This window comes from Petaurus breviceps, unplaced genomic scaffold (assembly GCF_028583685.1).
Source record: "Petaurus breviceps papuanus isolate PSGF00001 unplaced genomic scaffold, PetGlider_PUasm1.0 108, whole genome shotgun sequence".
In the NCBI taxonomy this organism is placed as follows: Eukaryota; Metazoa; Chordata; class Mammalia; order Diprotodontia; family Petauridae; genus Petaurus; species Petaurus breviceps.
Genome location: NW_027185593.1, coordinates 3,696,203 through 3,710,316, shown reverse-complemented (window position 1 = coordinate 3,710,316; position 14,114 = coordinate 3,696,203). Strand labels below are relative to the sequence as shown.

Here is a 14,114-nt window from a genome sequence, read left to right as displayed (position 1 = left end):
TTTTTACAAGAGTACAGCCTTTTCCAAATCCTTATAATTCTGCATTTAAAGTTTAAAATATTTCAGTATAAAGTATATATTCAGTCCTGGAAATACTATACCAAAAGATGCACTCCCACTGGCATCACTGCTTCCCCCCCATCCCCTGTAGCCTCCCCCATTCTCTATATGTATCCAACAAACTATAATTTCTAGAGTCATTTCTTTTAAATCTTGATGTTATGTTAACCAAAAGACGGTCTGACAAGGCAGACCAGTCTCCCCAACAAACCCAAGGTATCAATAACCAGGATCATGAGCTGTGATGAGCAAACAGAACAATAATAAAGAACAAGAGAAAGGGAAGGAAAGAAAATCAAGTCAGCAAAGAACAAAGAGAACTGTTCTGAAGACTGGGCATAGTAAAAGACAGAGCCAAAAAACCCATTCCCACCCCCAGCCCCACCCCCACCGCCACCACCCCCTTCCCCTTCATGTGACAAATGCAAAGAAGAGGCAGGACAAGAAATGGTCATATTTTAACACAGGAATGAAGGCCAGCAATGACATCAGGGTGATGGATGGTTTGAAAAGGACACACAATATCTAATAGCATTTCCAAAGGGGAATTTTATCCTATGGGAATACTGTGAATTGCAAACTTTAGAAATTCAGCCCGTCCAGTGGTCTCCTTGGTTAATTACCAAATGGCTTTTCCCAGAGCACACCTTCTCACTTAACTCGATCCTGCAGGACTCTCAGGGCCAGATTCTGCCCTCTGCCAACTACTCAGCGTCCATTCTGTGGCTTGGTCTTATCACAGGATTATGGCATGGCTGGCATGGTAGAGGAGGAGCTTGAGAAGTTCAAGGTATTAAAGGTGCTGGGAACCTGAAAGCCAGGAGATATCTTCAGGAACAAGTATTTACGGGGGGCTGCTGTATACAGGCAGACTCTAAAAACCCTACATTTCCTCATCTGTGAGTCGTAAATTAAAAATCTGCTCATCCTTTGAATAAAACAGAGGATAGTACTCACAGAATTAAGCTGATGACCACTGTCAAAGGCATCTTAACCAAGTCCCTGTACGGGGCCACTAGGTTTTGACTGCTAAGCTTTTATTTTGGCTTGGTCATAGGGTGGGGGAGAAGGGAGATCACTGGGTGCACACCGCAGAGGAAGATCTGGCCCAGGACTCCAGAGCTGATGAAACACGTCGTTGTCATGGAAAGCATTGGCCATGTGCAAAACAGAGGACTACTCCCCAGTGCAGAATAACAAGCAAAAGAGAGAGAGCTGGAAGCAAGACTGAATACAACCAGATGGTGACGGGATCACAGAGCAATCTGGCAACGTCAGTAGCTTCTGTACACTCAATTCCAGTTGCCCTCATGGTTTTCCCCTGGGCTTTTCCAGCCTTTTGATGACAATGAGGTACAGAAACCAAAGGGGTCCAAAATATAAAGTTCTCAATAGTCCAAGGACTGGCAAGTCGCTCTCTACCAATGGAAAAAAATTTTATTCAAAACCCAAAACTGTTAACAACTGGAGTATGCAACACCTAACAGTAATTACAGCCCCCGGTGTAAAGTAGCAAAAGAATCATCAATTTAAGAAACTAAGCGCCATTAGACACCTAGGGCACAACTTAATGAAGCTTCCATTCAGATTATGTACAGTAGCCACAGAATTGTCTGTGCTCCCTGAATTCTGACCAGAGCGCCAATTTGCTTTGTTCAGCAGGAAACAGGTTAAAAGCTTTTGGCCAAAGCAGGGGAGCTGGCCACAGTGTGTACAGAGAGGCGCACAGAAGGAATGGCCTGGGAATGGGAAACATCTTCACTGACAAGTATCAGCAGCCTGCAGCAAGTCAGCTGACCCATCCCTCTCTCACCCTTGTGTCAAGTTAGTAAATATGTGCTTGGAATGACCCTTTTCAGAGGCGGACAACCACAGTTTAATAGGATAATTACTTTAAACACAAAACTGAAAATAACTACTTTATTGTGATAATGATTCCCTGACAATGACAGAAGCCACAGGAGGAAAGGTGGAGCCCCTGAGCAACTGCTCACATTCCAGAAAAAAGGGTGTTTTTAAAAATGTCAGGAGACAAGGGACTCTCTCCCTGAAATGCACTTATTTGTCTAGTGCTTTAAAGATTTATCCGGCACTTCCTTCAACCCTGTCCAAAGGAGGCAAGACAACAATTATGCCATGTTCCTAGATGATCAGCCTGCGATCCCTGAAAAGTGACTGGTCCATGATTCCCAAGAGCCATGAGTGTCAAGGCTAGGGTGAAAACAGAGGTTTGCAGATCCTAAGTGTGGGAATCTGGTCATTACACTGCCTTTGGAGGAGATAAGATTTTTTTTAATGTTTGCTTACACTACAAAACAAATTGAGAAAGAAATAACATACAACATGATTTGTCCCAATAAGAAAAAAAAATTCCATGCCAAGAAATAAATTTTAAATCCAGGCAATATCTTTCCTTGGGAAACATTCTTAGAGCTAAGACCTAAGATTCTAAACAAGCCTTTAGAGTTTCAAATAACTTCCATTTCTCCAATTGAGAAAATGAATACTTCTATGTATTGGGAATTTGTTTTACTAGGATATTTTTTCCCCTAATCAAAACCTAATTCCCATATATAATGCCCACTGTCAGAGAGTTCCCAAATTTGGTGATGCCAAAGACTAAACCCTTAAATGCTTAGGAAGATACTAAAATAAAATATGCTTCAATATCCCAGTGATGCCAGGGGTATGGATTAATCACCAAAGCAATGAGGGCAAGTACAATGCCCACACCCACAGTCCTCTGCCTCATTGCTATCTCTTTGCTAGTTTCCTTCTACCTTGTCATATGACCTTTACTAACCCTGAGATTTGATAGCTACCTTGCTAATGCCAGATACAGAATCTAGTTCTTAAGTTAAGTGAAAATATGAACAATGTTTCAGTGTCAAAAAGGTAGGAACTTTTTAGACCTGGTACTGAGATTATTTCATTTTATAGAAATAGCTTGGAAGACAGCCACATGCATGCCAAACAATTGTGATATAAACTGATAAGTATCATGACTGTTATCAATATGATTTCAGGCAAATGTGTAAATTTATTTTCCTTCATTATACATATTTGTAATAGGTGTTTATTTTTCTTTTCTATTAGGGAATATGGGATGGGAAAAGGTTTAGAAGTGAAAATGACCTTAAATCATCTCGTACGGTGGTTCTCAAAGTGTGACTCAGGGGGTCCTATGGGGTTGGAGCTATTTCATACAAATATGTTTCAATTTCCAATTCTGTAATTATCAATAATTTATTATAAGTTAAATATCATTAGATCATATGATAAACAAAAATTATCTGAAATACTAGTAATTCTGAAGAATGCAAAGAGGCTGAGACCACAAAATCTGAGATTTTGTTAAATCTAGTCAATATTCAACCCTCTCACTTCAGAAGGACACTACGATGCCAAAACATAAAGCTGGCAAAGCAAACATGAGATCTGAGTCCAAATCGTTGAAACACAGTGCCTTCAGTTACACGACACTGAATTCAAAGTAAAATATCCATGAGAAGTTCCAATTCAATGTAAAGTGCAAAACACACTTAAGGAAAATTTTCAGCAAAAGGCCACAAGCTAAAAGCACAGGAAACAAAAGCTCAGGGGTCCAGGAAATATTCCCCCAAAAGAATATGAATCGGAAGGTGGTGTAATTAAAAAAGCTACCACAACACTGGAAGATTAAGTCATGCAGTAATGGAATAAGAGTTAGTTGCTTAAAGAATAGCTAGAGAAAACCCACTGCCCTAATGAGGGGCACCTTTAGCACTGACAACATGGACCTATACCCTAATCCTCCAGGGATCCTAGGATCTATTCTGGTTTTCAAGGGGGAGGGGGGGGAGAGAGGAATGAAGGAACGGGGAAAGAGACACACAAAATCCCCAAAGGAAACAGTAAAAATGATTAAGGGAATGGAAAAAATGGTCATTACAAACAAAAAAGAACAAGCTACTATTTTTAAAAGCAGCTTAAGCTAAAGATAAAGGCAGATTCTGACTTGCTGTTGCCCTCTTTGGCACAAATCTACACAAAATGGATTTAAATGGCAAAGCAAAATTTAGGTAAAATTGGAGAAATCACTTCCCTGCTGTGAGAGTGTGCTTGAACAATGGCCCTTAATGCTAAATGGGCCCCCCTGGAGAGCTTTTACCCAGGTAACCCTTGAAAGCTGCCTCTTCTGGTTCTGCACAGGAATAGAGGGAGCAACTCCATGGCTAAGGGAGATTATTTTAGAGTAATTCAACCCAATGGGCATTCATCAATGCTGAGGAGGTTACAAGGTCTTTGCCCTCCAGGAGATTCCATTTCAAAAACAGAGATGCTATAACATTCAGAACAAATAATCAATGATGGGATTATCAGCCTCATGAGTAAAAGACTGACTTCCTCTAAATGTTGATACTCTCCCACCATACTGTCCACCCCACCCCCACATATGATGAGGATCCCTCAGCCACACAAATAAAAGGACTGACTCATTCCAAGTGACAGACTTATCAAAAGCACCTCTAGCCCTCCCTTTCCACCCCCTACCCCATAAGGAACGTGATCTTCTCCTAATTTTCCTTTGAAATGGTCATGACAAAAAGTCATGAAGGAAGCTGGTCTTTCTACCATCTTGGAAGGAATTCACTAAGAAGAAAGCGAAAGCACAATTATCAGTCATAACAACCTTCCAACTAAAGCAAGCCCCCCATGAGGATAGAGACCCACAAGGTTTCCTAAGTAGCTAAGGGATTTAAACTATTTTCAGAACTAGTCATACCTTGTGTTTGCAATTCTTTCCCGCCATTCTTCTGAAAGGAAGTCACCTCTTTCCAGCTAAAGGAAAAGAAAAGGAAGAAAAAAGATTATTCTTTGCTATACATCCTCACTCCCAACAAAAAATAATTAAGGTCTGTCTAATCAAACTATTTTAGTGACAACTATCATATGCCCAATGTGTGTCTCTGCTGAGGAACTTGAAAATCTTGTTACAAGGAAAACAGTCAAAAATTGAGGACAATAATAATGCATAAAAGCAAATACTTTTTCCAAACAATCAGTGATCTTGATGGCTCATGTACAAAGATCATGTGAAAGCAGGTTTGAAATTCCATTTATAGCAAAAATTTTTATAAAGTAAAAATATAAACATATTATATTATAACAATATATTATAAAATATAATACAAGAAAAATATAAATAAAAATATTAGGAAATAATATTTTTTTATAAAGTTCATTGGAAAAAGGCACTGGAAAGCTGGATTACAGAGGTGATAACCAAATCTTTCTTCATATCACAGCTTCCTCTCTATCACACCAATAGTAATTGGCTGGGACTCACTCCTGGGGGATTTCAGGAAGAATGGCATATTGACTTGGTTGCCTAAATCTAGCACATTAAAATATCTTTTTTCTTGTTTAAGAGTTCTATAAATGTTTTCTTAAATTGTCATGGGGCCGTCATATCTCTGGGGAACATGAAGGATACTACCAATTTGGACATCACTCTCCAAGCTAAAAATGGCTGACATGGATTATTGATAAATTAAATATAATTGTCTCTGGCAGCCTTGAACCTCAATCAGAGTATGGTCTTAGTATCAACATCTTAGGCTTAAGTTGTGTTTTAAGGATAATGCTTTCCAAGTAATGGAGTGACTAACTCATAAAAACTCTTCCAAGGCAAAATGAAGCTTAGTGAGTATGACTCTCTGCACTGCTCAATAGTCAATTTGCACTGCTCAACAGTCAATGGCTCCCCTTGGCCTCCAGGATGATGCACATATGCCTTGGCATTGAAACCTGTTCACAATCTGGTCCTGGCCTAATTTTCCAAAACTTATTCCCATTATACCACTTCACCAGAACAAGTCAATAAAAGCTTAGCTAATTTACCATGTCCTACAAAAAAAATCTTTTTTGATTCCATCCAATAGTTAGGTATCTGTCCTGATCTAGTCCTGATGTCTAAGCTGATGTATACAGACACAGGACATATGCTCCTTTTTCTCCTGAACTTCCTGGAAAGCTATTTCCTTCAAAATTCTGCCATCTTCTATATATAGCCTTTCCTGATCTTCCCTGCTACATTCCCACTTTTCCTTCTATATTCTTATATATGGAAGTGGTTGCTTCCCCAATATCACATAAGGCCCACAAGTGCAGGCCCTGTTAACTCAATGAGTTAACGTTTATTTAGTGCCTAAGTACATCAGGCTCTGGCGATCCAAAAAAAAAGACAAAGGACCCAGTCTTTACTCTCAATCAACTCACAGGCTACTTACCAGGGCCTAAGAAAGAGCCTGGCACATAGTAAATGCGAGTGGATCATCTACCTACTAAACAGATGGCATGGTAGGGGCTAAAGTTAGACCAGGAAAACCTCAAATACAATCCTGTCACTCACTGGAAGTGCTGCTCCTAGTGAATCAACTGACCTCTCTCAGGCTTGGTTCCCTGACAAATGAAATAGGGACAAAAAGAGTATCTATCTACCTGACAGGGTTATCATGAAGCTCAATGAAGTTTCCCAAAAGACTCTGCAAATGAAAGAGCATTCTATAAATTTCAGTTATTACTATTATTGTTGTTATTGTGGATACAGAGAAGCATAAGAGAGTAGAGAAGAATACTAGAACTGGGAGTCAGAAGACCTGAGTTCAAATCCAGCCTGTGTTACTTTTCTGAGCCTCAATGTCCTCATTTGCAAAATGAGGACTAACTGGCTAAAACTAAGCACAAAGGAGACACTTGATAAATGCTTTTATAGTGGGATTTCTTTTTTTCGAAATGTGAGAAATACATAATTCTACTAATGTACAGAAAAGGTGACCTCGGAGAACAGATCCAAGGATTGAAAGCAAAAGATTGAAAGCAAAAGACTCAGGAATGTGAAGGGCCTTATCCAAGAGCACACAAATCTCAGGGGGCCAAGGGTTGAGCTCAGACCTCCTTCATCTGAATCTAAAATCTAAGTATGTTTTCAGTTGCTCCTTTGAACACTGGGAACTGGCAGTCAATAAAAATAAACAGGGTGCCTAGATGGGTGCAGTGAATACAGCACCAGTCCTGGAGTCAGGAGGACCTGAGCTCAAATCCAGCCTTAGACACTTAACACTTACTAGCCGTGTGACCTTGGGCAAGTCACTTAACCCCAACTGCCCTACCTTGCCCCTTCAAAAAAAACAATAAAAATAAAGGAGTCAGCCTTTAGGTATTGTCCTTCTCCATTAACTCATTCATATCTGGATTCAAGCTCCAACCTTATTTCTTCCAGTACTGCTGGACTTACATGCTCTTATATCAGTTTCTATCTAGATCTCTAAAGTCGTTTTGAACCATGCTGCTACAAATGGTTAATTTTTTGTCACAAGAACCAGCTCTTATCCAGGAAAATCCTTGTCATATCCAAAACTGTCACACACAAAAACCAAGTTAAACCAAAATGTTATTCTTTTCCTGCCACTCATGTAAGAGATAGGGCTTCTACCTTAAACTTTAACAGAATCTATTTCACTACACTGAAGTGCTCTAAGAAACTGCTGCTATCAGTATATTAATTCTGTGTTCCTGGTATTTTGAATTTAAGTTTCCTAACCCCAAAACAGCAATAAGCCTGGGTATGATGAAATTAATTATAATGGAAAAAACTAGAAATCATCAAATATTACCTCACTCTCTGCAAACTGGAACAGGTGATTTAAAAAATGGTAATATTCAATGTTGGAGGGATTGTGGAATGATAGACACACTAATACATTGTTAGTACCATGTTTCCCCCGATAGTAAGACTTATCCCGAAAATAAGCCCTCCCCTTACTGTGTAAGATTCCTCTAAAATAAGCCCTATTGAGATTGCTACTGTAGTGAAGTACTGTAGTGTAGTACACGCTACATTACAGTACCCTCTGTATGCACTGTCCCCCCTCCCCTGCGGAGCGCACGCCGTGCTCCGAGCTGCATCCAATCAGAGCTACAGCAGTGAGTGCGTCATCCTGTTCTTTATTGAATTCATTATTGAATAAAGGTACATTTTTTTGTTCACATTTACCTGTTTATTAAAATTGCTGTCAATGTTCATTAAAATAAGCCCTCCCCTGAAAATAAGCCCTCTGGTGTTTTTTCTGTCCAAAAAAAAATAAGACAGTGTCTTATTATCGGGGAAACACGGTAGTATTATGAAATGGTTAAAAAAAAACAACCAATTTTGGAAAGTGAACTGGAATTGTGCAAATAAAATTATTAAAATTATTAAAATTATTAAAATGTCTATACCCTCTGCACCAGAATCTCCATTACTGGAATACCCAAGAAAGCTATTGATAAGAAAGTCCCCAAATATACTAAAACATTTATAGTGGTACTTTTTGTGATAGCAAAGAATTAGAAACAGAAACAAGCAGATGCCTATCTATTGGGGAACAGGAAAAGAAACTGGCACAAGAATGCAATGGAATATTACTGTGCAGTAGGAATGATAAGATGAACACAGAAACATGGAAGGATCTATATGAAATGAGAAGAATAAAGTAAGCAGAGCCAAGAAAACAATATAGATCATGAATGGAAATGGAAAGAACAAAAACATTTTTTAAAAAGGGTGAATTTAACAAATGCATAAAAACCAAGCATGACTGAAATGAAAAGATATCCTTCTGCTCAACTATCCCATTCAGGGAGATGGAAGGTCCATAGAGAGTCATATAGTGCACATATAGTGCTGATTAATTGTACTGACTTATTTTTTCTCTAATATATACACATTACAGTTTTATACAGAGATAGCTCTCTGGAAGGAAGAGGAAGAAGGATACTGGGAAAAACAATGATAATGTAAGAAGCAGAAAACATCAATAAAGAACTTCTTTTTAAAAATTACCAATAGTATATGACTTTCTTGGAGCAAAAAAATAATAATGTTCCCAACTTTACATAACAATATGGAAACAACTTGCAAAAAATAAGGTCAAGGATTTTAAATGGAGATTAATTTTCTGAAGAGTAGGGGTGGGCAGGATATAAAGCAATGTACTCAATGAATGCCAAGTCACATACGATGCACATGTGTGTGTCTCTGAACATAAACTCATACATATATGCATGTACATATATATATGCATGCACATACATGTATATTTTAAAATAGATGTCATGTGACCTACGTAAAAAGAACCATCTATTCCAAAACACATACTGCACCATGATTAAATTCTTTTGTTTTATGTGTCTTTTTGGAAGGGGGAAGGCAGGACAATTGGGGTTAAGTGACTTGCCCAAGGTGTCATAGCTAGTAATTGTTCACACTTAAATTTTTAGAAACATCTTTTAAATGGATCTGAAACAGGCTTTCCTTACACTCCCTCCCTAGAACACCTATAAGCACCCAGGATTTTCTAAATACAAGCAGCCGGATGGCACAGGGAGTAGCAGTAGACATAGTGTCAAGAAATCTGAATCCAGCCTTAGATACATCCAGCTGTGTGATCCCTGGCCAAGTCCCTAATCCTCCTAAGACTGGTTTCCTCATCTTTCAAATGGGAATCATGGAACCTACTTTCTGGGATTGTTGTGATGATCAAATAAACATCTGTAAAATGCTTTGCAAACCTTAAAGAATTATAAAAATGATATTAATATCTAACTTTGGCTTGTTTTAAGGAAGAAAATCTTTCTTTGCATAATTCCAAATGCTTTTCACAATAGTTAAACAGTTTCCCCAACCACAGGACAGTATGCCTGCCTTTCCACAGAATCTACAATATTAATTTCCATCTTCTGAAACCTCTGCAAATCTGCATGGTCTGAGTAACACTTCCACCTGCAACCAATTATGAAAGGGGAGTTGGTGAACATAAAGAAAATGGCAATGACTGCCACCATGACTTATCAACAACAAGAGACACAAGATGCTAATCAGGAGCATTGAAATGGTTCAAAGATCCTACCACTGGGTTAATAATATGAAACTGACAGATTGCCGTAGCTGGGAACTGATTCTGAGGGGGGAATATTTGTGGAGAAAAGGTATATGTGGGGTAAACAAGAGAAGCCACAAGACTGAGGATAAGCTGGCACTGCGCACAAGGAAGGAGAGCCCAAGACGCCCAATGCATACTGCAGGCAAGTCTGGTAACAAGGAAGCAGCGTAATGTGACCCAGAGTAAGGAACACATTGGAAGCCAATATGCACAATGATAACATGAAGAACAAAATCTAAAAATAAAGATACTATCAACACCTGTAATGAACAGCTTTGATTGCAGAGAACTAAGAAGTAAATATAACTTTCCCCCTGAGCAAGAGGTGAAACAATAGATTTGGAAAATAGCACTAACAGATGTGGTTTTTTGCACTTGGGATTACAAAGTACTAAAGGGGAAATAACTTGAGGGTAAAAATAAAAGGCAACAAAAATCCAAAGACAGGCTTGCCCTGGATCTCTCCCATTAACAGTACATGAGCAGTCCTTTTGCTATTTGACAGTATGTGGTTGCCCTAACACACCAAAGCCAAAATACTTGGCTCAAAAAAAAAAAAAAGTCAATTCTGCCTGAAAAAGTACAGTTATTTTTAGAGCCCTGTTTAATTTAAAAATAACTAGCGGCAAGAATCCAAGTCTCCAAAATGTGGCATCTTGTCCAAGCCACAGGGGATGTTTGGAGGACTTTTCAAATACCAAAACACATTACATTTCCCGCCGAAACTGTGAATTTAAAAAAAGCTGCCAGGAGAAACAAATATCCTATGTATTCCCAACTGGGAAATGTTTAACTGTTAAGCAGAAAATATTCTATCATCTGATACAGGGCCTAAAGATAAGTAGTAATTTTAATTTAAAAAATGGGTTGTCCATTAATACAGTTTCACTCAAATACCAATTGTTATAAACATTCAGTTGTAGGGGTAATTGTGAGATTGCCAGATTTGTTATACCAATGCTAAAATCTGAAAGATGACTCCAGAGGCGCCAATATAAGCTTAATTTGTCAGGTACCAGGTTTGGAACAGAGTCTGCACTAGCTTGGGGAAAGGAAACTCTCTTAAAAAATAAATGCCAATTCACAGATTTAAAATTACAACTGTCAGGGGTGGCTAGGTGGAGCAGTTAAACAGAGCACCCTGGAGTCAAAAGGGCCTGAGTTTAAATCTGGCCTGTGACCTTGGGCAAGTCACGTAACCCCAACTGCCCCTCCAAAAAGCAAAAAAAAAAAAAAAAAAAAAAAGATCCAACTGTCCTCTCTTCTACAATATGTACATTTACTCCACTTTTTAGCTGCCTATGATGTCATCCAATCAAGGATTCAACCCACGGACCAAATACAACATTTTACCTGATAAGTAAAACACCTTAATCCATTTTTTACAGCAAGCCAAGGGTCACCCTGATCTCCCTGGCAAGCAGTCACTAGTGCTAGATGTTTTCTTGAAAAAAACTCAGAGGGTTAGGACTCAAGCCCTCCAAATTATAGCTACAAATGTCATAACTTGTTACCATCCTGTGTCCAATACTCTCCAGGAAGGAGGCATATCTCCCACCAAAACACTGTGTCCCATAATAGAAGCCAACATTTATGCAACACTTTAGAGGTTTGCAAAGTATTTTTTTTAAACATTATCACTTTATATCCTCCTAAAAACCTGGAGATAATGCTATTATTATTCTTTTTTTTTTTTTTGCCTTAAATACAAGTAAGAAAACTTAAAGGGGCAGAGGTGAAGTCGACTTGTCCAGGGCTACACAGTAACTGTCTGAGGCTATATGTGACCTCAGTCTCCCTGACTTCCTAACCTGGTAGTAGTCTATTCGCTGTGCCACCTAAGTCTGTTAAGAGCAAAAACTGTTTCATTTTGTCTTTAAAACCCCAGTAACTAATGGTTTCTAGTACATAGCTGGCACATGATAAACCCTTCTTTAAAAAAAATAACTAATTTAATAATAATATTAATTTATTATTAATAATATTAATAATAATTTAATTTAAATAAACTAATTTTTAAAATGTTTCATAAATGTTTTTAAATTAAACAAGCTCATAGCATTTAAACCCAGACTTTCCCAATTCCAAATCCAGTACTCTGATCATCATGTCATAGTGCCTCTGATGGAGAGGTTACTGAACAGAAGCCATTGCACACAGATCCTCAGATAACAGAAAATAAACACAAAGCAACTTGATTCATTATTCCATGGGCTATAAATAGAACTATAGCTACCATTTCGCTAGTGCTAACTCTGTGTGTGTGTGTGAGAAAGAGAGAGAGAGAGAGAGAGAGAGAGAGAGAGAGAGAGAGAGAGAGATTATTAAGTCACTACTACCTGTCTGAGGCTAATTTTAACTCAGGTCTCAACTGCCTGATGCATGATCCACTTTGCCACCTTGCTAACCTAATTAAGGACAGTGTATTGGCACTGCGGATTGGCTCATTGTATATAGTACCCGTCCCTCTCTTTCCAAAGGATGCTCCCAAAGGCAGAAAGAGACCTATGGTATACATAGCTGTCAGGAGGACAGGAGAATGGGTTTGGGTGAATATACTTCTCCCATATTCACCAGGTCAGAGTGGAGCCACAAAGATAGATGTTCCTGCTGCACTGAAAATCTCAACGCTCAAGAACACAGAAATAAGTGAGAATAGACTGACCTACTTCTGTAATCTTCTCACACTCTTTTTTAAAGGCAGGGAAAACCCCTTGCAGATAAGCACACTCCCTAAATTACAGACCCTATAAACATGCCACCCTTCCCAAAAAAGGAAAATGGAAGAGTAGGGGAAGCTCTTCAAAGAAGGGAGAGAAGGAACCAGAGGGTTCAAAGGGCCTGCCTTTTTCTTCCATGCAGACAAGGAAAAACAAACCAAAAACCCCAAGTTTGGGAGGTGGTATTAAAACACATGGTAGGGGACAGAGTTAGGGAGAGGTTATCTGCCCTGTCAACTCTCCCAAGCCATCTCCATTGGACTGGCCACTGTCTCCTCTTCTCCCCACATCTTGACTCCTTGTTGAAGCATTTCAATTCTATGCTGTCCTCTCTTGAATCCCTAGTCCCTTATCATATCACCCATTACACCCGGCCAAGTCTCAGCTTTGGATCACTCCTATTTTTGGTTGCCTCGGTGCCAGTACATGTGCTTTTGAACAAAGGCAGAGAAAATGACACAAGTCTTTTGACTGGAACCACTACAAATTTATGTTATGTAACCTCAACTGGGTCCTCACCACTGCCCAGCAATTCTAGTGTACCTCCCTTATTAACTCACTTACAGAGGCTCTTTCAAACCTTGTCATCCCTTCTCAAATGATCCTACTGCAGCCCCTTTTCCCACTCTCTCAGATGAGAACAATGTCTCATAATTTAAAGAAAAAATTGTGGCCATTCCCCTAAGAGTTCTCTCTTTATCTCCCATCACTCAGGTGCCTTCAGTAACATTCTCCTCCTATATCTCATATGATGAAGTGATCTTACTAAGGTTAATCCCCCTCTACTTGTTCAGATAATCCATCCCTTCTCCACCAACACTGCCCCCTCTGTCATTGCCATTCTTTCACTTAATTTTTAATTAACTCCCTGTCTACTGGCTAATTTCCAACTGCCTACAAACATGCCCAAGTCTCCCCCATCCTCAAAAAACCCTCACTGGATCCTTCCACCCCCATGGGATGATAACTGAATATTGTCCAGACAGTCTACAATACATGCTGCCGTTAGGTGGGGCAATGTATATGATGCAGGACCTGGAGTTAGGAAGACTCATCTTCCTGAGTTCAAATCTGGCCTCAGACACTAAAGAGCTATGTGGCCCTAGGCAAGTCACTTAACTTTGTTTCCCTCAGCTTTCTCTTCTGTAAAATGAGCAACTAGAGAAGGAAATGGCAAACCATCTGAACATCTCTGCCAAGAAAACCCCAAATAGTGTCAACAAAGAGTAAAATATGACTAAATGAGAATACATACTTCCATTTTCCCTCCTCTCATTCTCTTCTTAACTGCTTAGAACTTATCTTTCAACCACATCATCCACTGAAACTGCTCCCTCCAAAGTTACCAATGATCTTAGTTGCCATTTAC

The 14,114-nt window shown here is 39.1% G+C and overlaps 1 protein-coding gene across 10 annotated transcripts in view; it reads right to left on the bottom strand.

Moving 5' to 3' along the window:
- The window catches only part of DOT1L (DOT1 like histone lysine methyltransferase), a 123,422-nt gene that overhangs the window by 47,520 nt on the left and 61,788 nt on the right, over positions 1-14,114 (bottom strand). For 9 of the 10 annotated variants that reach the window (XM_069073617.1, XM_069073711.1, XM_069073758.1 and 6 more), the window contains exon 8: positions 4,826-4,881. In XM_069073617.1, coding sequence (XP_068929718.1) covers positions 4,826-4,881 — 56 coding nt within the window. Of the gene's footprint in view, positions 1-707; positions 851-4,825; positions 4,882-14,114 lie in introns of those variants that run through there. The other variant, XM_069074003.1, reaches the window with a different exon arrangement.